The sequence below is a fragment of the Natrix helvetica genome (genome assembly GCF_964273705.1).
Source record: "Natrix helvetica genome assembly, chromosome: 1".
NCBI classification, from domain to species: Eukaryota; Metazoa; Chordata; class Lepidosauria; order Squamata; family Natricidae; genus Natrix; species Natrix helvetica.
In genome coordinates this window covers 223,444,224-223,470,851 of record NC_138548.1, presented here as the reverse complement: position 1 = coordinate 223,470,851, position 26,628 = coordinate 223,444,224, and the positions used below count along the sequence as shown (strand labels likewise).

Sequence of the window (26,628 nt, the reverse complement as noted above, 5' to 3'; positions counted from 1 at the left end):
ACGTTAATGTGACCATGAGGAAGACCTAATTCTTTGTTCTGAGTTTGACATATTTGGCTTATACTATCAGAACCCTGAATGTCACTGAAGTTATTTGGCTGCTGTATCTTCACTAGAAAACTAGTGGTGAGATAGCCTTTATGCATGCATGCTTATAAATAATATGAATCACTAATTGTTCTTTTTCATTTTTCAGGGAGATAGTGGTGCTTAAATGTGTTTTTTTCAGATTCTAACTACTATATTATAGGAATCACCAGCTATGGTGTTGGCAGCTGCCAACCAAAATTCACAGGGATTTACACTAATAAGCCTAAATACATGCTCTGGGTGAGGAGACAGCCTAGCAAAACCAACACTGTGAATATTCAGCAGGTTCTTTTTTTGCTTGTGGTGTGGAACATTTTCCATCTAATTGTATGAAGCAGCAAACCTGCTTTTTAATGCGCTATAAATATATCACATTGCTTTTTAAACACATTGAATTATCTCATTATTTCTGAAAAAAATATTATTTAACAATAAAGTTTATCATTTTAATTTGCTCATTGATATATTAAAGCATGCATTTTCATCTGTAATAAACTCTATGAACGCTCTTTATTGTTGTAGGATAGAAAGTCTGTTTCTTTCTGCCCCATATTATACCAAACAGAGTCAAGGTGGGGTTGAGTTAATGGGTGTATTCAGTTGCCCAGAAGAGGGAATGAGAGAGTGATGTTCTGGTTTAGGTATCCGACTGGCACCTGGAGACCCAGGTTCCAGTTTACCCTGAGCCACAGAAGCTCAGTGGGCGAGTTTGGGGCCATCATTTCCCCTCAGCCCAACCGAAGGCTGCTGTGCAGGATAGTGGTGAGGAAAATGGGAGGAGGGAGCACTACTGTATGTACCTCGAGTCAAGTTCCTGAATTAAAAACCAAATATAGGCCCAGGCTATAAATACGTTTATTGGTTTACCTTTCATGCCTATTAAAAAGATACAGGAAGATAAACGGCGTAGAAATCGATTACTTCACGGGGATTAGAATCGCATCTCGACAATTGGTAAATAACCGCAGGGAAGCGGATTAAAACCTCTCGCGCTGGTCGAAAAACCCGGACCTTTCACGTGTCGGCGAAGCCTGTCGGAGGCCGAGTTCCAAGAACCTGTTGCGGGAAGGCGCGCGAATCACTTCCCTAGGCCTGGTTCAACCGCCTCGTCGGCTCCTTCCAGCCTCCTCCGTTGCGGACGGCGAGCGGGAAAAGAGGCCGCCATTTTCTCCCCTGAGAGGATGATTAACCGGAGTTCCCTACTCGCGATCGTTTCCCTTTTTTCCCTGGTGCTATTCTGCGCGACCTCTTCCCTTGCGAGTGATGGAAACGGTGAGGCCACCTTCTCTCGCCTTCGGGTAGCGGGTTGGGCGGGCGCTTAGCCTAGGCAGGCTCGGCTCCTGGTACTTCGGGACGAGGCCAGCGAGCGAGCAGCGAGCCTGGGTACGACGGCCGCAGGCCCTCCCAGGAGCCTTGGGAAGGGGTATAGGCGCCAAGCGCTGGCGGTCCGCTCCCGGCTCTTACTTTGCGGCACCTCTGACTCGCAAACCCAAATAGCCGGCTGGTTCGTTTGATATACCGGTACTTTCAGGAACATATTTTGGAAACTGGCTGGCTTTCTTTTTTTAACCTTACTTTGGACCTTCATAGAATCAGAAAGCTGGAAGTAACCTCAGTGTTTTCTAGTTCAACCCCCAGCTGAAGGCACAAGCCTTATCAGTCAAATGGTTGTCTGATCTGTTCTTGAAAATCTCCAGTGAAAAAGCATCCACAACTCCAGGAAGGAAGCTATTCCACCGATTAATCCCTCTCACTGTCAGAACATTTCTTCTTACTTCTAGGTTGGATTTCTCTTTGGCAGGTTCCCCTCATTACTTCTTGTCCTGCCTCTGGAAGTACTGGAAGACAGCTATCATGCCCCCCCTCCCAACCCTTGGCTTCAGTAGGCTAGTTATGCCTAACTCCTCCAACTATTCATTGTACAATTTAGCCTCCAGACACTTTTTTTTTGTTCTTCTGTGCACACTTTCCAGGGTCTCAACATCTTTATTGTATCATGGTGACCAGAACTGGATACAGTATTACACAAGCTATGCAGGTTATCTTTGACTTATGACCATTGGTTTAGTGACCGTTTGCAGCCCTGGAAAAAGTCTTATGACCATTTTTCATACTTAAGTCTGTTGCAACATCCCCATGATCACTTGATTACATTTTGGGCGCTTGGCAACTGGCTTGTGTTTATGCTGTTTGCAGTTTCCTGGGGTTATGCGATCATCTCTGACAAGCAAAGTGAGTGTGGAGGCCAGATTCATTTAACAACCATGTTACTAGTTTAACAACTGCAGTGATTCACTTAACAACTGTGACAAGAAAGGTAAAAACAAAGCTCACGTAACAACTATCTTGCTTAGCAATTGAAATTTAGGGCTCAATTGTGGTCATAAGTCAAGGACTACATGTATATTAACATTAGCTTGAATGACAGCCACAACCCACTTTGGAATGCTCTCTGATTCTATACATGTCTTACCTCACTTTTCAATTTTTATATTAACAGTCTAGGCAGGTTAGGATTTTTGTCCTAATTTGTATATGTTTACATTACTTACATCAACACATTTTCCACTTTAATTATGATCACTGAAGGGATGGGAAATAACTTTGGAATTCTTAACCCAGATGGTGTAGCCAAGAAATTTGATAATATTGTTTCTCACTCCTTTAGTTCTAAATTATTGCCAAATGTTTTTGAAAGATCAGGAAAACAAGCCCAGAGCAACTGGGAGAGATATCCAATATAGAATGCTCTAAGCCCTGTTCTAAGAAAATTAGACATTCATGTATTCACAATTGTTGCAAATTTAACAAAGGGAAGGAACTTAAAAGAACAGTTGGTTTTAGAGAAATGTAAAAATGGTCATGTAGGGCAAAAATCAAAGCTATCCATATAGCTAGTTATTTTAGAACAGCATTATAAAGTATCACAAAAGAGTAGAAGCAATTATCTTTACTAGGCAAAATATTAGAAGAAGAAAGGGAGGGAGGGAGGATTAGGTGCACATCTCCAGGTGATTTTTCTTCTGACAGGACGCCAAGTTGGCTCCATGTCCAACTGTGCCAGGGTGACTTGTTCTGCACCCACCTGACCATGTCCCTCCAGCCACACTCACCTGGCTGTTGTGAGTCATTCTATTCTGACTCTGTAAGGCAGGAGAGGCCTCCTGCTTTTACTGGACAGCTTCTCTAGCCTGCTTCAGCTCTCCAAGTGGCCTATGTTAAAAGTGGGTTTGTAATGTTTTCAAAGAATACTAAAGCTGCAATCAGAACTATAGGAAATCTGATTCACGTAATGCATGTGTGTGGGGTGTGGGGTGTTTGTGATAAAGTGAGACAGGCTGCCCTGGAGTTGCTATATTCTGTACATGATTGTGTTTATCAGACAACTCATCTGTGGAAGGTGAAAGATAGTCAATATGGAGAAAAGTCTGTATTCCTCAACCCATCACTTCCAGTATAGTATATATATAGTATAATGTAAAGTACAAGACCAAGATAATCCATGGTCTCTGTAGATAGAGCTGAAGCTGATTTTTCACATCTTGAAGCTGACAATGATCACAATTAGCCAAAGGCGGAAAAGTACCCGTCACCTTAGAACAACTGAGTATAGAATAGGATTTGCTCAGTTGTAGATTAACAACAAAATAAAGGCAATGCCATGAGAATGTGGCAGCAAAAGAGGACTCAGGAGCATATTCTCCTATACGTAAATGCAAATGAGGAAATTATATTATTATTACCAGAGGTGGTATTCAGCTGGTTCTCTCCAGTTTGGTCGAACAAGTATCGGCTTCAGGAGGCTCCACCCCCCACCCCCCTGCTCCGATGTAGTGCGCGACCTTCTGCGTGTGTGTGCTTCTTTTGTGAACCAGTAGGGAATGTAAGTGAATCTCACCGCTGGTACAAACCAATGTAAAACCAATGGCCTTGGTATTCTATATAATACAATCTCAAGTTTAAAAAAGTGGAGTTTGGATTTGTGCTCACTTATTGGTTCCCTGAGACTGTGTTTAGCAAGAGAACAGTTATGTAGCTAGATATGGACTTATGAGCCTTATTAAAGGACCCACATTGTACGAGATTTGGCAGCTGATGGGTAATTTTCAAGAAAATGATCAATCAATCAATGAAAAGCACCACAGAAATGTGATTTTTTCCCTTTGCTTCGTGACTGCTAAGTGCTCTGGAGAAAAGATCTGGCAGGAGGTGGGATTTATTTATTTGTTCTGTTTTATGATTGCTTGTTGGTGTTTGAAAGCCCCTTTCTGAGATTTATGCCCAGGAATGTGGAATAATAAATAGAATTTTTAATCAATATCTGTATGGCCAAGTGTCGGGTAATGTCAAGTGCCAGACAATTGATTCTTTGAGGATCCAGGGACAATAAACACAACAGTATGTAACAAGTTTTAAAGCCTTATTATTAAGTTTAGTAGACAGATTTAAACAGAAATACATGTCAAACAAGATAACAATTCTCTGTTCAGTTATTGAAATCTCCAGTGGTAGAATAACAGAGACTCCATGACAGCCAATGCACCCAGGACCCAGTGCTAGGTCTGGGTGTGGATAAAGCTCCCATCTGAAGGGGGAATATACCATTGTTTTATCAAAGACTGGTACCAAAACCTCACGACCTTATTTTCAAGATATCAAGAATGCAAGACCTTGGCTAGATTGAACATTTGTTTCTCATGCAAGCTGACAAACCCTGGGATATAAACAAGAACCTAATAAGTCAGATAAACCTGTGCCAACCCAAATAATCTTAAAAGTTGCCCTACAGCCATGTAAAGATTTCTCCTTTTAGTAGTTATTCTGAAGTATTATATCCTAAAGTCTACTGTTTTCCAAAACAGTGGAATTATTGCAATGTTCTCCTACATGGGGCTACCCTTTAAGAGTATTTGAAAGCTACAATTGGTTCAGAATGCAGTGGCATGAACAGTTTGGAAGACACCTAGGGTAATACACAACAGTAATAGCAATGTTATCTGAGCTGCAATTGGCTGCCAATCTGCTTCTGGATGCCTGTACTAACACCTTAAGCCAAGGTCTTGGTTTAAAGCCCTTTTTGGCATGTGTTCAGGATATCTACAGAATTATCTTTTCTCAATAGGATTGGCTCGCCTACTTGTGCTGACAGAAAGGGCCTAATGTGGACACCATCAGCCAAGGAATTTTGACTGGTGGGATCCAGGAGAAGAGCCTATATTGCTACAACCCCTACATTGGGCATGACAGGAACAGCCAAAGGGCCAGATGTTGCCCTTTAATGGGCAGGATGGCAGGATGTGGGCTATAATGGGCAGGATGTGGCCTGCAGGTCATAGAATGCTGAAGTCTGTTTCAACACCATCAAACATCAACATCTGCCTATCCCAGGACTTGATAGGTGGATAAAAATGCCAAATCCAGGCTGAACATTTGGCTGACTATGCAAAGAACCATAATATATTGAGAAGACAAGCAGAAACAACAAATGCTACTTCTGCAAAGAAGCTAAAGAAACAGTGGACTAGCTGGTTAGCTTTTACAAGAAGATCACACTACAAATAATGGCATGACAAAGTAGCAAGAACACTGCATTGGAAGATTTGCAACAAATACCATTTGCCTGCAAGCAAGAACTGAAAGACCATAAATAGAAAAAGTAATAGAAAATGAAGCTAAAGTGCTCTGGAACTTTAGAATTCAAAAGACAGGCACCTGCTACGTAACACACCAGACTTAACAATTGTCGATAAACAAAAATCTAGATAGCAGATGTGGCTGAACCTGGTGGCAGCAGAATAGAAGAGAAAGAACTGGAGAAGGTAACAAAATACAAAGACCCACAAATAAAAATAGAATGACTGGCAAAAGAAAGCAAAAGTAGTACCAATAGTAATAGGTGCTTTGGGTACAATCCCCAAACAACTGAAGTATTACATTTTCAAGAGCATTGAAAAATCATCAGTTGATTACAAAAGTAGCTTTATTCAGAACAGCTTAGTTCCTGCGACAATATCTTTCCCACCATCAAGCATCAATATCTGCCTATACCAGATCTATGGGAAGGATTCAGTAGGTGAAATAAAAAAGCAAAATTCAGTCTGAACATCTGGTTGACTGCGATGAATAATAAGAAAACTCTGGGCCTAATTACATACATACACACACACACACACACACACACACACACACAATACAATAGAGCTGGAAGGGACTTTGGAGGTCTTCTAGTCTTCTAGACAAATTCCTTGCACCATTTCAGACAAGTGGCTGTCCGGTCTCTTCTTAAAAATCCCAGTGATGAAACACTTACAACTTCTGAAGGCAAGCTGTTCCACTGGTTAATTGCTCTCACTGTTAGGAATACTGCTATCATGTCACCCCTAGTTCTTCTTTTCTCTACACAAGCCAACTGTTCTTCATATGTTCTCACATATGTTCTCACATGCAGTGGTTCTCTTAACCAGAAATTAATCCAAAGACCCAGATGTGTGTTCGTTCTGATACAGAAGTACCAAAGTTTCTTTCAGTAGTTTCAGAGCACCCAGTTTTTTTGCTGCTTGTGATGCTCCATGAAAGCATTAGCAATAAGTTGTCCTGCTATACAAACTAAGTAATTTTTCTGCAGTATAAATGAATTAATGAGGCCTTTTTCATTAATTTCTGTGAACAGCTTTTATTTTATCCTGAAAACTATTTTTAAAAAATGAAAATGAAGAGAATATATGCCTTAAATGTTCCCCACTGAGTTATTTTCAGATCCACTTCTTATCTCCACCCAAGGTAAGTAAATGGAAATAAAATAAAGGAGGAAAAGAAATTATTTTCTATCATTGAAATAGAGCAAGTATTTATATACAATGATGTTAGGAAATAGTTTAAAAATATTTATTGAAATCAACTTCTTGATTCTTTTTGACTATGTATGTATGTAGGTGTGTGTACTGAAAAGTATGGCTATTCAGATAAACCCTAAAATTTGCATTTATAAAGTCAAATCTAACAATTGTGATTTCATTTCTAGAGTGTGGAATAAGGCCTGCTATAAGCACATCAGGGAGTCGGATTGTAGGTGGACGTGAATCTGAGGAGGGGGCATGGCCATGGATAGTTAGCCTTCAAGTATATAAACATGGTGGAGGATTTATCCATTTATGCGGTGGAACTTTAGTTAATGACCGCACAATATTGTCAGCTGCACACTGCTGTATTAAAAAAACGTACGTATTACCTATCCCTATATTTTTATAGATTTTAGTGTAAGAAAAAATACATGGATAAAAAATAGGTGCCAAATTTAGAAATTTATATTTTTAAATATCTATTTTGAATCATCTTCACCTGAACCGTTTTCCAGATTGAGAGAAGTATCTGGAATCTTCATCTGAGTTCTCAGATTCGAAATTAACTTTAGGAACAGGAAGAGTAACAAAAAGACATTCAATATCAATTTCTGCAATTGTATATTATCACCATAAACTCCAAAATAAAAATCAAATCAGATCTCACTAAGTGTGGCAATACAATACAATACAATAGTAGAGTTGGAAGGGACCTTGGAGGTCTTCTAGTCCAACCCCCTGCCTAGGCAGGAAACCCTATACCGTTTCAGACAAATAGCTATCCAACAACTTCTTAAAGACTTCCAGTGTTGGGGCATTCACAACTTCTGGAGACAAGCTGTTCCACTGATTAATTGTTCTCACTGTCAGGAAATTTCTCCTCAGTTCTAAGTTGCTTCTCTCCTTGATTAGTTTCCACCCATTGCTTCTTGTTCTACCCTCAGGTGCTTTGGAGAATAGTTTGACTCCCTCTTCTTTGTGGCAACCTCTGAGATATTGGAATAATGCTATCATGTCTCCCCTAGTCCTTCTTTCTCTTAAGCTAAACATACCCAGTTCCTGCAACCGTTCTTCATATGTTTTAGTCTCCAGTCCCCTAATCATCTTTGTTGCTCTTTTCTGCACTCTTTCTAGAGTCTCCACATCTTTTTTACATCGTGGCGACCAGAACTGAATGCAGTATTCCAAGTGTGGCCTTACCAAGGCATTATAAAGTGGTATTAACACTTCACGTGATCTTGATTCTATCCCTCTGTTGATGCAGCCTAGAACTGTGTTGGCTTTTTTGGCAGCTGCTGCACACTGCTGGCTCATATTTAAATGGTTGTCCACTAGGACTCCAAGATCCCTTTCACAGTTACTACTACTGAGTAAGGTATCACCTATACTGTACCTGTGCATTCCGTTTTTGTTGCCTAAATGTAGAACCTTACTCTTTTCACCATTGAATTTCATTTTATTAGATAGTGCCCAATGTTCAAGTTTGTCAAGATCCTTCTGTATCTTAAGCCTATCTTCTGGAGTGTTGGCTATTCCTGCCAGCTTGGTATCATCTGCAAATTTGATGAGTTCCCCATTTATTCCCTCATCCAAATCATTGATGAAGATGTTGAAGAGTACTGGGCCTAAAACAGAGCCTTGGGGTACTCCACTGCATACTTCCCTCCATGTAGATGCAGTTCCATTGAGAACTACACGTTGAGTGTGGTTGGTCAGCCAGTTACCAATCCATCTGGTGGTGATGCTGTCTAACCCACATTCTTCTACTTTATCTAGTAGTAGGTTATGGTCTACCTTATCAAAAGCCTTACTGAAGTCCAAGTAAACTATATCAACGGCATTCCTCTGGTCCACTAATTTTGTCACATTATCAAAGAATGCAATAAGATTAGTCTGGCATGATCTGTTTTTGACAAATCCATGTTGGCTTTTGGCTATTACTTTGTTTGCTTCTAGGTGTTCGCAAATTCGTTGCTTGATTATTTTTTCCAGAATCTTTCCTGGTATTGAGGTTAGGCTGATAGGTCTGTAGTTTCCTGGATCTAATTTTTTCCCGTTTTTGAAGATGGGAACCACATCAGCTCTTTTCCAGTCCTCTGGTAGTTCCCCGGTGTTCCAGGATCTCTGAAAGATATAATTCAGTGGTTCTGAGATCTCGTCTGCTAGTTCCTTCAGAACTCTGGGGTGTAATCCATCCGGTCCTGGTGATTTGAACTCGTCTAGGGTAGACAGGTGCTTACTTACCATTTTCTTCCCTATTTCAATTTGTGTTCCTAATTTTGTGGTGCTGCTTTTGATAGGTTGGACTGTTTTATCCCTTTGTGTAAAGACAGATGCAAAACATGAGTTAAATAGTTAAATAGTTCTGCTTTCTCCCTGTTGCTTGTCACCTTCTTGCCACTTTCTCCTAGCAATGGACCAATTGTTTCCTTAACTTTTTTCTTGTTTTTAACATGTTGGAAGAAGCTTTTTTTGTTAATTTTTACTTTTGTGGCAAGCCTTTCTTCATTGTGAGCCTTAGCTTTCCTCACTTCATCTTTACAGGCTCGGGCTATTTGCTGATATTCTGCCTTAGTTATGTCCCCCTCCTTCCACTTTTTATACTTACCTTTTTTGTCTTTCAGTTTGTCAGATAGTTGTTTATGCAGCCATGCTGGTTTCTTTTGGGAGCTGTTGTTTTTCTTCTTCATTGGTATTGTGTTAGACTGGGCTTTTCTAATCTCATTTTTCAATATTTCCCAAGCTTCTTGAGTTGTTTTCCCCTCGAGGATTCTCATCCATGAAATTTTTCCCAAGCTCTCTCTAAGTTTATTGAAATTAGCTTTCTTAAAGTCCAAGACTCTAGTTTGACTTTGTTCTACTACTTGTGTTTGGATAATGTTGAATTCCAATATTGCATGGTCACTTGCCCCCAGGGTTCCTATGGCTTCAACACCTTCTATCATTTCCTCTCTGTTAGTGAGAATTAAGTCCAGTATGGCTGATCCCCTTGTTTCCTTCTCTACTTTTTGGAAAACAAAGTTGTCTGCTAGGTTTGTTAGGAACCTGTTGGATCTTCCACTTGGTGCAGAGTTTGTTTCCCAGTTGATGTCAGGGTAGTTAAAATCTCCCATTACTATTGTGGTGTGCTTCCTACATACCTTAGTTAGCTGACTAGCAAAAAGTTCATCTTCTTCCTCTGCTTGGTTGGGTGGCCTGTAGTATAGACCTATGGCAATGTCATTTCCCCCACAACCTTTAATATTGACCCAAATGCATTCAAGATAGTTCTCATTATTGTTGTGCTCTATTTCTGTAGAGACGTAGTTATTTCTTATATATAGTGCAACTCCACCTCCTCTTTTATTTGGTCTATTTCTTTTAAATAATTTAAATCCTTCTAGCTGTATGTTCCATTTGTCAGTTTCATCCCACCAAGTTTCTGTAATGGCAATAATATCATATCTGCCCTCTTTTACTTGAATTTCTAATTCTCCCTGTTTATTCCTCATACTCTGTGCATTGGTATATAGACATTTGAGTCCATTTTGATTGACCTTGTGTTTACTGTCTACATAACCTGTATTATGCCTGACTGCCCCTATTTTCTTGCCACTTGTGTGATTCATGCACATGGTATGACAATCACTATTACATGCTTGGTTTTGCTTGACAGCAGGAGTGATAATCTTACCCACACACACATCTATGTTACATGCATTTATAACCCTATGAATTTTAGTTTGCTGGGGACAGAGATGTTCTGTATCTATTAATTCTCTGTCCCCGCTCTTCAGTTTAAATGTTTATCAAGAAAATCTGTGAATTTAATGCCAAGTAACTCAGTTCCTTTCTTGGATGGGTGCAACCCATCTCTTTTGTACAGTTTTTCATTGGACCAGCTGCAGGCATCATGACAAATAAAACCAAAGCCTTCCCTTTTACACCACTCCTTTAGCCAAACATTAAACTCTGCTCCACGCTGGCCCTTCCCTTTTTGTTCCTTATATACAGGTAAAACCTCTGAAAAGATAAGCCTACAACCTATACTATTAAGTTCATACCCCAAGTTCTGGAAATCATTCTGCACAGAAAGTACATCTTTCTGGGATAGATCATTAGTGCCAAGATGTATAATAGCATCAACGTCACAGTCCTTACTTGCATTCTTGACTATCTTAAGAATACGCCTCTTGTCTCTGCTGGCAGTAGCACCTGGCAGACACCTGACCTCTTTTAAAACCTCCGTATCCTCTCCTAAATTAACATCTCTTACGATTGAATCACCAACCAGAAGGTGACTTCTCTTTTTACATACCTTGATCTTCTTCTGCGACTGATGTGTGATACCTGGTTCCCCTTTTCGCCTTTCCGAAGAAAGTTCTTCGTTTTGGACCACGATCCCCTGCTTATTTGAGTCATCATTATCACAACTGCCTTGACCTATCTCTTTAGTGTCCCCATTAAGGTCAGCAAGGGCACTATATCTGTTTTGCTGGGTCACAGCAAAAGCTTTGGGTTTATGGTTCACAGCTCTCAACCTGCCAGATCCCACAGTTGTCCAGACTGCTCTTCTCCTGCAAGATCTTTGTGGTAGAGGGGGCTGATAGTGTGGCTTCACCATAGAGTGGAATGGCTGACGTAGACACCTAGTTTCTGCTTGGAGAGCACAGATTACAGATTCTAGATAGGTAATCTGCCTATGTAGACTCGTAATTGGTTTACAAAGGGGACAGTATCCAAATTTGAAAAGAGTACTGCGAAAGACAGGTGCAAAACAGCTATTACATTGAACTAAGCCAGTCATTTTGAAATAAATAAAATCACAATCTCAAACACACTAATCCAGAATGTATTATTGCTATTTTGTTTTATAGATATATGATTCTCGCGCCGTTAGGCGCGCGGGCCCCCACCTCAGTGTCTTTGTCTCTGTGACTCACCCCCCCTTCTCTCCAGCAGCTCCAATACTAGCTTCAGGAAGGTTCAAATGATATGGAGTTTAAGGGCCCCCACCTCAGTAAATAAAGAACATAACCTCATGATGTTGCTTTCCTTTCACTTTTAACCCTCTGCAGGAGCAGCATACATTAGCTATTCTGGTTTAAAAATAGTATTTTCCCTCTTCTTGGAACATAAGTCTTGCTCTACAATATAGGATGCCTCTTCAACTATGCCAATAGTGATGGTCAGGGCAAGGCTAAACTCCTGCTGGTCACTGATTAACCTGGATGCAACCCATGTCCTTACAACCCACCACCTCTCCCTTTCTCCCATCCCTCCCCACCTGGACCCTGAGCACTTGCAGCTGCTTCCCATGCCTCCTGAGAGTGGCTGCCATTTTCAGCACTGGCAATTCCTTATGGAAAGAGCATCTGTTTTCAGAACTGTCTGCCCCAATCAGCTGACTGTTGGGAGACTCCAAACTCCCTTCTGGCTCTTGCTATTCTTTGGGGAGCCAGCCCTTGCATGCAAAAGCAGCAGCAGCTGCAGAACAAGCATCCCAAAACCTTTCCCTTCCATTAACTACCTCCTCCCTCCCCCAGAAAGCCACATTCCTTCAATAAAACAAAAACAAAAAAAGCTGGGAAGGTGAGACTTGTTGATCTTTCTCCCCCTCCCCATTAGGTGTTAAAAACTAAAGCCTCCATCTCTGCCCTCAATCTCTGTCCCTTTTAAAAACCTTACTTTGACTCATGGTGAAAGGAAGCAAGCAAGCAAGCACAGAAAATCTTTCTACAGCTTTTTGTCCTGAGGAGTTGAAGAAAAGCGGCTATAGCAGAAACAGTCACAACAAAAGCTGGGTCCTAAAGGGAGTCAGAGAGGCTTCCAAGCTCTTTGTTTGCTTCCTTGCTTACTTTCCTCTACTATCAAGAGATTGGATTTTGAAAAATGGGGTTCTATGGGTCTACTCATCTATCAAACTTTGCCTAGTCAAGGAAAATATGTGTATGAATAAGATAGGTAATCTTAGTGAGAGAACAAGAAAAAGAGAGAGAGATGAGATGAGAGATATAAGAGAGAGAGATGAGATGAGAGAAACCTCTAAGTAAAAACTAAATGCAAGCAAAATACTGTTGGTACTAGGAAGAAAGATTTTGTTAATAATGCTATGCCTATAAAGCTGATGTGTGTTTTTATCTGCATGATCAGGGCTTTTTGATTTTTTTAAGAGTGTTGTCACAATAATAATGTATATACTTGTAACTAAGTTGACTCTTAAATTTTTAACCAAAATACCATGAAAAATGCACCATCCACCAATGAACGAACCCACATTTTTCATGGCGTTTGCTTAAAAATTCCATGATCTACTTAACCACCAATGGACTTATTTGCAGGCATATTATATGATGTATGGGTGCTTTTGAAAAGTTATTACTGCATACGCCCACATAAAAGCCAAATGTGGATAAGCTGAATGCAATTTTTAGGTGCATTTTGGCACCTAAGATTTTTGGCTTCTCCACAAGTATCTGCAGTAATAATATTTTTAAAGCGCTATTTGTAAAAATGGTGTGAAGATAACCTTTATTTAAGGTAGGAATTTCAGGAGTATATAGATACTAAGAATATGTATGGCTTTATAGTTGTTTAGATTTCTGTGTAAGCCACAAAGCTTTTCCAAATTAACTCAGATTGTTATTTATTATCAAATCCGTATAGACTCTGGGCAGTGAACAATAAAACTAAAACATATATAACTAATACTGGGCATGATTTGATATTTTCCAATCATTCTGACCAACACAGGATTTTAACTGATACACTAGCCAAAGATGGGCAAAGACCCAGCTAAGCATCCACAAAGGGTCATGAGTCATATAGAATTATTTCAGGAGTACAATCCAAACCCAGACTAACTGCTTTGATGTTTACATATCAATAGCAGGTTCATCTTGGTAGGATTTAATCTGATTTTAATCAGATCTCCCCCCCATCCCCCGCCCACAGCTACACCCTTGCAACTTTCAGACACAGCTTCAGGGCTTCAGGACTTTGTGGCATCTCCAGATTGGCCCAAAATACCAAATGGGTTTTAATCACTTTATTTATGACACCTCATCTTGAACTGATGATTGACTCCCTCACAAGTTTCATGTAGATGTTAAATAACAGTGTCCCAAGGGCTGGAACACTGCCTCTCCCAATCATTGACTAATACTGCCCACTTAGGTGCCAATGCAGCAGGGGTGGGTTCTGGCCAGAGTTACTGCCGGTTCATTCGTGCGCGCTTTGCGTGCTTGAAACACGCTGTGCATGCATGCACAGTGCAATGTAAATTGTTGTCTGCATGCGCAGAACTGAAAAATAAGTTGGCGGTGGCAACTGGGGAACCATTTCGGGGGTATGGCAGGCCTGGGTTGCTGCTGGTTCCAGCGACCCAAGCTGCCAAACCACAACTGGTTCTGCAATGTGGCCACCACTGAATGTGCCCCAAACTGCTATTTCTTAAAGGCAGTTCAGAAGGTTATCATTGTTGATGGTACAAAGCCCACGAAGAGGTCTATAGAAGGTAGTATGCGCTATTCCAAAGAAGCATTGAGTATCTCTCAAATACAGTCATTCACACTCCACCTGGCCATCCAGAGGAGTGCATGGATCAAGAATGCACGTGGCAGAATTGCATTGTAGAAACTCAAAAAATCCCAGATTATTATACAGAAATAATTATTTCCGTCTCAATCTCCACTAAAGCCTTTGTACACTATAGACTCTGTCCAGGGGTGGGATTCTAACGGTTCGGTAGAATCCCGCCATGGAGGGATGACCACGAACCACATGACCACGGAGACGTCTTCAGTGCTGACTCTTCGGCTTTGAAATGGAGATGAGCACCACCCCCTAGAGTTGGGAATGACTAGCACATATGTGCCAGGGGAACCTTTACCTTTTCCTTTTATAAAGATCCAGAGCATCTGTGAGCTGTAATTCAATGAGAAAGTGATCTAATTATGGCAAAGGAAAGATTAATGACCTCCATCTTCAGATTGCATATCATCTGCTCTGAAGTAAAGGTATGATTAAATGTACATTATCTTATGCTGGCCACAATTAGTTATGATAAATCCCTACCGTGTTAGAGTATAATATGGAAAGAAAATACAGTAAGATCTGGCTAGAATGAATTCATATTTATGAAACAAATAGAGTCTATCTCACTTTATGCTCGTGTGGTGAGGAAGGAGAAGAAACAGGAGTTAATAATTTAAATAACCAGGTCGATTTTAAAGGTGAACTGAGTATGACCCAAACTTTTAACACAATTTGAAACTCAAAAGAAAATATTTGGTATTGTCTTTGTAGTGTCCTTATTCCTATACAGATGAAACTCGAAAAATTAGAATATAATGCAAAAGTTCATTTATTTCAGTAATGCAATTTAAAAGGTGAAACTAATATATGAGATAAGACTCATTACATGCAAAGCAAGATAGTTCAAGCCATGATTTGTCATAATTGTGATGATTATGGCGTACAGCTCATGAAAACCCCAAATCCACCATCTCAGAAAATTAGAATATTACATGCAATCAATAAAACAAGGATTGTACATAGAACAATATCGGACCTCTGAAAAGTATAAGCATGCATATGTACTCAGTACTTGGTTTGGGCCCCTTTTGCAGCAATTACTGCATCAATGCGGCGTGGCATAGAAGCTATCAGATTGTGGCACTGCTGAGGTGTTATGGAAGACCAGAATGCTTCAATAGCGGCCTTCAGCTCTTCTGCATTGTTTGGTCTCATGTCTCTCATCTTTCTCTTGGCAATGTCCCATAGATTCTCTATGGGGTTCAGGTCAGGCGAGTTTGCTGGCCAATCAAGCACAGTAATCCCACAGTCATTGAACCAGGTTTTGGTGCTTTTGGCAGTGTGGGCAGGTGCCAAGTCCTGCTGGAAAGTGAAGTCAGCATCCCCATAAAGCTCATCTGCGGAAGGAAGCATGAAGTGCTCCAAAATCTCCTGGTAGATGGTTGCGTTGACCCTGGACTTAATGAAGCACAGTGGACCAACACCAGCAGATGACATGGCTCCCCAAATCAACACAGACTGGAAACTTCACACTGGACTTCAAACATCTTGCAGTGTGTGCCTCTCCATTCTTCCTCCATACTCTGGGTCCTTGGTTTCCAAATGAGATGCAAAAGTTGCTCTCATCAGAAAGGAGGACTTTGGACCACTGAGCAACAGACCAGGTCTGTTTTTCCTTAGCCCAGGTAAGACGCTTGTTGTTCAGGAGCGGCTTGTCAAGAGGAATACGACATTTGAAGCCCATGTCCAGGATCCGTCTGTGTGTGGTGGCTCCTGATGCACTGACTCCAGCCTCGGTGCACTCCTTGTGAAAGTCCCCAACACTTTTGAATGGCCTTTTCCTGACAATCCTCTTCAGGCTGCGGTCATCCCTGCTGCTTGTGCACCTTTTTCTTCCACACTTTTCCCTTCCACATAACTTTCTATTAATGTGCTTGATACAGCACTTTGGGAGCATCCAACTTCTTTTGCAATTACCTTTTGAGGCTTTCCCTCCTTATGGAGGGAGTCAATGATGGTTTTCTGCACAACTGTCAGGTCAGCAGTCTTTCCAATGATTGTGATTCCTACTGAACCAGACTGAGAGGCCATTTAAAGGCTCAGGAACCCTTTGCAGGTGTTATGGCTTAATTAGCTGATTAGAGTGGGACACTTTGAGCCTAGAATATTGCACCTTTTCACAATATTCTAATTTTCTGAGATTGTGGATTTGGGGTTTTCATGAGCTGTAAGGCATAATCATCACAATTATGACAAGTCACAGCTTGAACTATCTTGCTTTGCATGTAATGAGTCTATCTCAAGGGTGTCCAAACTTGGGAACTTTAAGACTTGTGGACTTCAACTCCCAGAATTCCCCAGCCAGCTGGCTGGGGAATTCTGGGAGTTGAAGTCCACAAGTTTTAAAGTTCCCAAGTTTGGACACCCCTGGTCTATCTCATATATTAGTTTCACCTTTTAAGTTGCATTACTGAAATAAATGAACTTTTACACGATATTCTAATTTTTTGAGTTTCACCTGTACATATTGATTCTCCCCTTGCACAGAGTCTCCTTGGGAATTATAAAATTGGACTAAGTTCTAGCAGTTCCCTTGGCCCCAACTCTCTCTGCATACGTTTCCTATTTGGTAATAGCAAAAGTAGCAAAATGTATGTAATAATAATAATAATAATAATAATAATAATAATAATAATAATAATAATAATAATAATAATAATAATAATAATAATAATAATGAATTTATTAGCCGCTCCCTTTCCAGGCAGGACTCGGGGCGGCGTACACTAGAACATATAAAACATAACACGTGTGTACAAACACATAAACATACATATATACAAAGACATACATGCATGGAGGAGGTAATAAATTACAACATTTAGACAATTAAAACCATTAACATACCCCAATAATAAAAACCCAATATACAATAAAAATTTAAAATTTAAAAAGACAATCAGGAGGAATACGAAAAAATTACGGTTGAGCCAGGCCAGATAATTGAAAGAGGTGGGTCTTCAACTGTACACGGAAGGAGCGGAGATCGGAAATAATCCTGATGTCACGGGGGAGGTCATTCCACAGGGCTGGGCCCATCACAGAGAAGGCTCTGCTCCTGGGTGTCGCCCCCCGACACTGTTTGGTGGACGGCACCCGGAGAAGTCCCTCTCTGTGTGAGCGAATTGGTCGTAGGGATGTGTGGGGCAGGATGCGATCCTGCATGTAACTAGGTCCTGAGCCATGAAGCGCTTTAAAGATCATAATCAAAACCTTGAAACGCACTCGGTAGACCACAGGAAGCCAGTGCAGCTCGCGCAGGAGAGGTGTTACAGGGGAGTATCTAGTCCTCCCCATAATCACCCGCGCGGCCGCGTTCTGGACCAACTGTAGTCTCCGAGTGCATCTCAAGGGAAGCCCCATGTAGAGAGCATTGCAGTAGTCCAGGCGAGACGTCACTAGCGCATGGGTGACTGTGCGTAGGGCATCCCGGTCCAATAAGGGGCGCAATTGGCGCATCAGGCGGACCTGATGGAACGCCCCCCTAGCCACGGCTGTTACATGGTCATCCATGGACAGCCGGGCATCTAGGAGGATGCCCAAATTGCGCATCTGTTCCATGGGGGCTAGTTGCACGCCCCCAATGGCCAGAGATGGAAGCACCTGGTTGAACCGGGGGGCCGGAAGCCACAGCCACTCCGTCTTGGAAGGGTTGAGTTTTAGTCGGTTGCCATCCATCCAGACCCGTACGGCCTCCAAACACCGGGACATCATTTCGACGGCCTCATTGGGGTGGTTCGGGGTGGAAATGTATAGCTGAGTATCATCAGCATACAGATGATATCCCACCCCAAAACCACGGATGATCTCGCCCAGCGGTTTCATGTATGTGTTGAACAGGAGAGGCGAGAGCACCGATCCCTGTGGCACTCCACATGTGAGTGACCTCCGGGTCGAACTCTGCTCCCCTGCCAACACACGTTGCGTCCGGTCAGAGAGGTAGGAGCCAAACCACCGTAAAACGGTGCCCCTGACTCCCAACCCCTCTAGCCGGTGCAACAAGATACCATGGTCGATGGTATCGAACACCGCCGAGAGATCTAATAGGACCAGGATAGAGGAACAACCCCTATCTCTGGCCCTCCAGAGATCATCAACCAATGCGACCAAGGCCGTCTCCGTGCTGTGCCCGGGACGGAAGCCGGACTGGCGCGGGTCTAGATAATCATTTTCCTCCAGGTGACGTGGGAACTGCTGTACCACCACACTCTCTACAACCTTCGCTAAAAAAAGGAAGGTTGGAGACTGGACGATAATTGACTAGGTCCGTTGGGTCCAGGGAAGGCTTCTTGAGCAGGGGCCTCACCACCGCCTCTTTCAAGGCGGCCGGTAGAGACCCCTCACCCAACGAGGCGTTCACTAGGCCCAGGAGCCAGTCGCGCATGTAATTTTCCACCCTTGTTGATTTCACAAAATGTTGATCATGAACAAGGTGGAGCCAGGGGAATATTTACAGAGAATGCTCTTGGCATCTATTGGAGAAGGTAGAACTGCATAGGTCCTATGGAGTTGCCTGAGCATAGCCTTAACTGATTAGCTGGGAAGAGTTTGAACCTGTTAGCCTGATGAAATGAACAGGATCCTCAGAGCTATTAATTTCGCTATCTCTGCTTTACATCTCTGTCTCTCTTGGCTGGTTAAGGCCTTGTGGCAGGTGATGTGGTTGGGTCCATCTAGTAGTTAATGCTTCTTTACAAGATGAAGTGGTTCTGCTGATCTTGAAAGAAGTGTACCCTTTTCTCAAGAAGCCCATGCTAGACCCAAAGGAACTGGACAAATTTAATCCAATCTCCAACTTAGTTTTATCTTTTCAGGATAAAGCTCAGGATGAAGGAAGGAAATTCTCTTTTCACTCAGGATTCAGACTTGTTGAAGCACTGAGATAGTATTAGATGTGCCTGTTAATTGCCTCTGATGGGTCATGAATTAATCCTGGCCCTTACTGATTTCTCAACAGTCTTCAGTGCTATCAACCACAACTTCCTTCAGGAACAGCTCAGGAGATTTGGATCAGGGAGGCACCATCTCTCAGGAGATTTGGATCAGGGAGGCACCATCTCTCAGGAGATTTGGATCAGGGAGGCAACATCTTGATGTGGTTCTACTTTCTCCAGGGCTAGTTCCAGTCAATGCTGATGGGAAAAAATAAAGACTGAGACTCCTGCTTTATGGAGTTCTTTTGGGGTCCAATCTCTCCATTCCTATTTAACATCTACATGAAACCACTTACTGGGGTCATCCATCAACATGAGGCTTCCATCAGAATGTTGATGATATCCAACTATACTTTTCTGCCTTGGAATGATAAGTGATGACACTGGAGTTCTTTCAGTGTCTGGAAGCTTTGGAGTCTGGGTGGGGAAGAACAGGTTTCATCTGTGATCTGAATTTTTCTAGCAAAACTAAGTATCTGTGGGTGTTAGAGCCAAATGAGCTAATGAACAGTTTGGGAAACCTCTTGCACTCTGATTCTTTTTCAAAGAGCTTGTGGCAGGTGTGACCAAGAAGGCTCTTTGGATAGGTTCATCCCATGTACCAATTGAGCCCTTTTCTGCATTGGGAGGCCCTAGTCACAGAAACTCAGATCTGTCTACTGTTTGGATTACTGTAAGGCACTCTACATGGAACTACCTTTCAAGAGCATTCAATATTTGACCAGAATGTATAAAATACAGTGACATGAGCAGTTTTAAGTGTTTCCGGTTGTATAATACTACTGCAGTGTGAACTGCACTGGCTTTCAAGAAGCTTGAAAGACTGTTTTCTACCTATAAAGTTTCAAATGGCACAAGGCCAATTGCCCTACCAGAACTAACAGGGTAGACATTCTCTGACGCCTTCTACTGAGCAGTGTCATGGGAGCAGGGATTGGGTCCTGTCTGTAATAGCACCAGCCCTGTAGAGTACATCTCTCTGGAGATCCAGTTGGACCCCACTCTGTTCGTCTCTCACAAGGCAGTTAAACCTGATTGTTCCCTTAGACATTGGGGCCAGAATGCTAAGCAATCTCTGCTGTTGAGTGGGTTGGTGGGTGTTTTTTAAACTAATTGTGAATATATGTTCTTAGACCTTGGACATGTGTTATATTGATGGTCTGTGGTTGTTTTGGTTTATAATCTTTTGTTCATTGTGAGATAGTTGGCTGTATAAAATCTATTTAAATTATAAATTTCAGATACATTATTTGAGAATTCTTGATTAGGAATATTGCAATTGTTTAAATTACTATTTAAACTGGTTGTATTTTCTATAACAGCCTGCCTTTTGTCATCGTCTGAATAAAACCTGGCTCCATGCTTATTAGCCATGCATACATTTTGAAATAAACAATTTCATTTCTCTGGAATTACATTTACATAATAATTACTAACTTTTAAAGATACTTTATTTTCTCCCAGGCGTCCAGAGATGTGGAGGGCTGTGATTGGCTTGCATCATCTTTTCAAACACAAAACATATACTATAAAAAGACGCATAAAAGCCATCAAGGTCCATTATTACTATAACTCAGCAAGATATGAAGATGATATTGCTGTGTTTCAACTAAGCAAACCTGTCATATTTAATGACTATGTTCAGCCCATCTGCTTGCCTAAACCTAATCTTGCCCTGACTTCTGATATGGAATGTTTTATAAGTGGGTGGGGAATGAGAAAAGAAAAAGGTAAGTGCTTTATTTTTGCTTTAAAATAACCTATTGTTGAAAGTTAAAATGAGTTTAGTGACCTCAGAAAGTTTATTTGCACTGTTGGAAGAAATGTCCTTCTGGGTTCGACTCCAAGTGGGGAAAAAGACACTGGAGACATGGAGGCTGCTTGGAAAGATAGTTTAATGGTGGACCACATGGCTTGAGTCCTGAACAGAAAAGGTGATCACATGCTTCAATATTGGGTGAAGAAGAAGGAAGAGCTGAAAGTTCCTGGCTTTATACCCTCTGTTCGGCCCCACTTCTCTATTTCCTGGTCCTGTGTAAGAAATGTATTCTGGTTGGTTGTCAGACTCCCATGGGGCCAAATTTTGAGTTTCCAGATGCCATGTGGTGAGTTTCTGTGGAAGGCTAATATTATCGCCGACCCGAGTCCCTTTGTGGAGAGGGTGCGGCCTATAAATTGAAATAATAATAATAATGATAATGATAATGATAATAATGATAATATAATAATGATAATAATAATAATATCATGCCTTAATCCCATCAGCCTGGAGCTGAAGGGGAGAACTCTTTATTATGTAGAATAGACTGCCTTGGGCATTTTAATGGCCCATTAAGAAAAGTGAGGGCTATTCAGAGTGAGTCTGTTTCCTGCCTAAAAACATGTTTCTCCATTTCTGATCCAGGGAAATATAATATTCTGCCTTTTCAATACTTCCTAGGTTATTTCATTTTTCTGGGAGAGGGCTGGGTGCTAACTTCCTACAGCACTAAAAATAATGTATTTGGTGGGGGGAAGGGAAACTTCAAATCATCCTGACTCCTGGTGACTGCCTGGACAAATCGTACAGTTTTCTTGGCAACTATATTTTCAGAAGTGGCTTGTGGTTGTCTTATTTCTAGGGCTGAGAGAGAATGACTGACTCGATGTCACTTAGCTGGCTTCATGCCTAATCTGGGACTAGAAACTGGGACAAGCCAGTTTCTAGCTTGGTGCTTTTAACCTGTTGAAAGAAATGTCCTTCTGGGTTCAGCTCCAAGTGGGGAAAAAACACTGGAGACATGGAGGCTGATTGAAAAGATGGTTTAATGGTACATAAAGAATAAAGAAAACATGAACAAGGCTCCACTGCACCCAACAGACAGGCGGCTAGAATAGGCGAACCATCTGGGTGGAGCTGGATGCTCTTTCCCCCTTATTAGAAGAGGCATATCAGGTAAGTACTAATGCCCTTTCTCAATAAGGTGGAGATAGCATCCATGTATGGGACATACCCAAGCCTAACTGGTCTCAGGGCAGGATCCAGACTGTTCTAGCTGACAATCCTCTGCCCTGACAGCTTGCAAGACCCTATGACCAAGGCCGCATCCAAGGAAGCGAATTTATCCAATTTGTAGTGTCTAATAAAGGGCGAAAGAGATGCCCATGCTGCAACCCTGCAGATCTCATCCAATGAGGCCTGAGTAGCCCATGCCATGATGGAGGCAGCACTCCTCGTGGAATGGGCTGTGATGCCCTCTGGCACCGCCAAGTCTCGCGACTCATAACGCCAGTCCAATGCAATGCTTGACCCACCTGCCTATGCAAGCCATAGAGACCTGACCAAGAGATTGTTCCTGAAAAGAGATAAAAGCAGTATTGGACAAGAGGTTGACCTCAGCCCATGTTCCCAGAGTACTGGCATCTAGCATTAGGTCTTTAGATTTGGTACCTCCCTGTCTACTCCCGGTGCCGGAGAATTAGCAGGGCCCTCGCACGCGTGCATCTGAGCGGCAGTTGGGGTGAGCATGGCAGTGAGATGACAGAACGCTTCAGCAGGCTTTGAATGACAGGAGAAGCCCCGCTGCGGCTCTGGCTGCCAAGAAAACGTACGCTCATCTTCTCCCAAAGGGAAACCTCGCTGAGGCAAGAGGCGCACTGGTAGGAGATATACAAATTGCACGCAAGCCTGTGGGCCGAAGTCCTTTGGCTAGAAAATGGGTGCCTCTGAACTGTCAGTTCAGGAGTACTCACAGCCCTTACAGTGATTGCTCTGTCATTGTAATAATTTCTATTGCTGGAAGAGTTATCAGAAGAAAGGTTGGATAACCTGATCGTCCCAGAGTGGGCTGAGTCAGAAACTGCGTAGTGTCACACCAGGAGGGGTTTATAAAGCTCACTAATTAATTAGTAATTCAGACTCAGTCCAATCAGAGTACGGACAGTGTCAGCCCGTACATGGATGCTATCTCCACCCTTGAGAATTCAAGATTTTACATCACTCTGCAATTAGGCACATGGGTCGTCTTTAGCAAGCACAGTTGGGTCTGGCAATTTGGAAAGTAAAGTAGCTGCTAAGAGAAAAATCCCACAACCACAACTGTGCTTATGGGTTTACTTCAGTTTTCTTTTGCTTTACACCGTCAGAAGTATATGACCCCCAAACAGTTGGATGAAGCCAAATGAGGGATATGTTTTCTGAAATTTGACTCATGAGTAAGTTGGGTTAAGGGGCAAATTCCTATAACCTTTTTCCCCCACTCCCCCACCCTTTTGAATGCTAACCCTGGCACTGGAATAATTAGAAGAGAATTTATGTTTGTATTTACATTCATTGACAAGAGATTACAAGAGAGTAAGCAGGCACAAAATGGGGAATACACATTAAAGAATGTGCCAGCCTGCGCTGTATTGCCAAGCAAGCTACCAGGCTTAAGAGGCAAAAAAAAGCCTTAAGTGTGAAGGCTTTTACATTAGAACCTCCAGGTCTAGTTCAGGTAGCAGCACAAGATGGCAAAAGGCTATAATCAACTAATTAAGCTGACAGAGCTGAGCTTGTTAATTTGCAGTTAACATTTTTCAGGGACACCTTATGCTTTGGGGGGAAAAACAGGAAGAAAAAAAACTTGTTTAGGCAATCACTCCACTCTGTGAGAGGCCAGAAAGGGGACCAGGCATGTGTATTAACTGATTTTAATGGGAAACATGTGACTCAGATGTTGCAAAGGTTATAAATGTGGGCATTGGTCAAAAAACGACTTCATCAGCACTGTAACTGAACAATTGCTATCCAAGTCAGTTGCTAAATGAGGACTACCTGTAGTAATAGATATGCAATGGATATTTCATTGGATGAATGCTTAAGTATATACACAAAATATACTTAAGGAAAATATTTTTATCATTGATATATTACCCCAGACCTGTTTGCTAACTAAGCTGTATATTCTTACATCTATTGAACTGGCTTTGCATGTACTAACTGCTGTGAGGATATGTTACATCCCTTATTGAAAAGGATGTCTGATTCCCTCCATAGAATAATGGCTAAATTGATATCAGGAAGCCATGAATAGATGTATGTTTACATACTTGTGAATCTATAGAGCTTGCAAAGACCCTCCAGGTAATCAGTACTTGTACTTTCTGGTAAAAAAAAAAACAAAGTTCAGGTAACTGTCAGCCAGACAGTGCTTTCTTGCCAACTATTAACAGCACCTCATCCCATCCCTCAGTCTATGCCTAAACATATGTTTATTCCCTCTTACAAAAGGAATAATAAATATATACATCTATCCATTGTTTTCAAAATTCATAATACTAACAAGTGTGCTCTTCATTTGGACTACTCACTTGGACTACTCAACCATGACAATATTTTTCTCAGGAATTGTCAGACACTAGAAAGAATAAGCCAAAAATCTTTTCCAGTAAGCACAAGGCAGTAATTGTTGTTTCTAAAGTGGCAGTGTTAAAACCACTTTTTTTCTTATCCACAGATAACAGTGCTACCAACACAAGGATATGTCAGAATTGCTTACCGTTGCAAGTTCTTACTTGCATTATAGAAATTGAAGTATAGATAACAGATTCTATTAAACTATTAAAATATGTAACTATAAAATTTGCATGTTTTTGTAGTTTTCTAAATAAATGGTTCCTCAGTTGTTTGCTTTAGTCATAACCCTATATATTATTATTAGATCTTGCACATGATCAACTTTCTGTGTATGTATGAACATTCCTGTCTTACGGAGTGTTATTCAAATACGGATTTCTGAATTAAAACTTACATATTAGAAGATATAATGAGGCACATTCAAGGATAAATGATATTCTCCCAATATTGCAGTTTTAATCTGCAGACAATAGCTGGCAATTAGAATTTGGCACATCTCTAAACATAAACATTGTGGCAATATAGATCCTCCCAATTGCATAAGGATAATTGGACTGGTGGGTTAGCATTAGATCAAGAACTGCTAATTCACGATGTTTACATATTTCTTGCTGCAGATTAGAAATAAATAAACTAAAAGCTATTGCTTTCCTTACAGGTAAAGCCAGCCTCACATTGCAAGAAGCTCAGCTACAAATTTTTTCACTAGACACATGCAATCGATATGACTGGCATGCAGGATCAGTATCAAGTACTGCTTTCTGTGCTGGCTCTGAAACTGGAGATGTTGATACCTGTCAGGTAAATGGACCTAGATTTAACTCAAATCACACTCACTAAGTTTACTAGATTAACAATTTGCAGATGCACTACAACAGATAGGAAATTTTAGAAAAGAAAATTAAAATTGATGCAATTTTAGAATTTTATAAGTGGGATATTGGTGAATTGAGGTAAAAGATCAATTACCACTGCTTTTGCTATTCTAGAGCCCAGCCAAATAATGCTTTCATTCTAATATAATCAGTGAGAGTGAAGTTGACTAATTTATCCTACTGATTTCAATGCAAATAAACCAGAGGTAATTTATGAAATCAACAAAATTTCCCTCCTTCAGTGGACTGCCTCTTGCAAATTAAATCTGTAAGAAAAGCAAACTGTTCTCAGCCTACATCAGGCTCTACTGTGGGGACAGCGCTTTCATACTTACTCGTCAGGAGGAATGGACACTAATGTGGCTATAAGGAAGACCTATTTCTTTGTTCTCAGTTTGCCATAATGGAATGAGAACCGTGATTGTCACTGAAGATACATGGCTGCTGTACGTTCACTAGAAAACTAAATAAGAGGAGGGATAGCCTTTATGCATTCATGCTTTCAAATGCTAGAATCACTACTCATTGTTATCTTTTTCATTTTTCAGGGAGATAGTGGTGGACCTCTTGTATGCTATTTATCAGATTCTAAATATTACATTGTAGGAATCACCAGCTATGGTGTTGGTTGTGGCCGACCAAAATTTCCAGGAGTTTACACTAATTTGCCTAAGTACATGAACTGGGTAAAGAGACAACTTAGCAAAACCAACACTGTGAACATTCAGCCGGTTCTTTTTTTGTTTTTGGTGTCGAACATTTTCCGTCTAATTGTATGAAGCAACAAACCTGCTTTTTTAATGTGCTATAAATTTATCATTGTTTTTTAAACACATTGCATTATCTTGTAATCTCATTATTTCTGAAAAATATTATTTAACAATAAAGTTTATCATTTTAATTTGCTCATTGATATATTAAAAAATGCATTTAATCTC

The 26,628-nt window shown here is 41.2% G+C and overlaps 1 protein-coding gene across 1 annotated transcript; it reads left to right on the top strand.

Annotated features, from left to right (window-relative positions):
- Positions 1–1,022: 1,022 nt before the first annotated feature.
- Positions 1,023–26,628, top strand: LOC309385313 (transmembrane protease serine 12-like). Its single transcript, XM_081939648.1, has 5 exons — positions 1,023–1,362; positions 7,112–7,307; positions 20,903–21,168; positions 25,474–25,616; positions 26,239–26,628. The coding sequence occupies exons 1-5, from the start codon at positions 1,272–1,274 to the stop codon at positions 26,467–26,469; spliced, it is 927 nt and encodes a 308-aa protein (XP_081795774.1). The 5' UTR covers positions 1,023–1,271; the 3' UTR covers positions 26,470–26,628.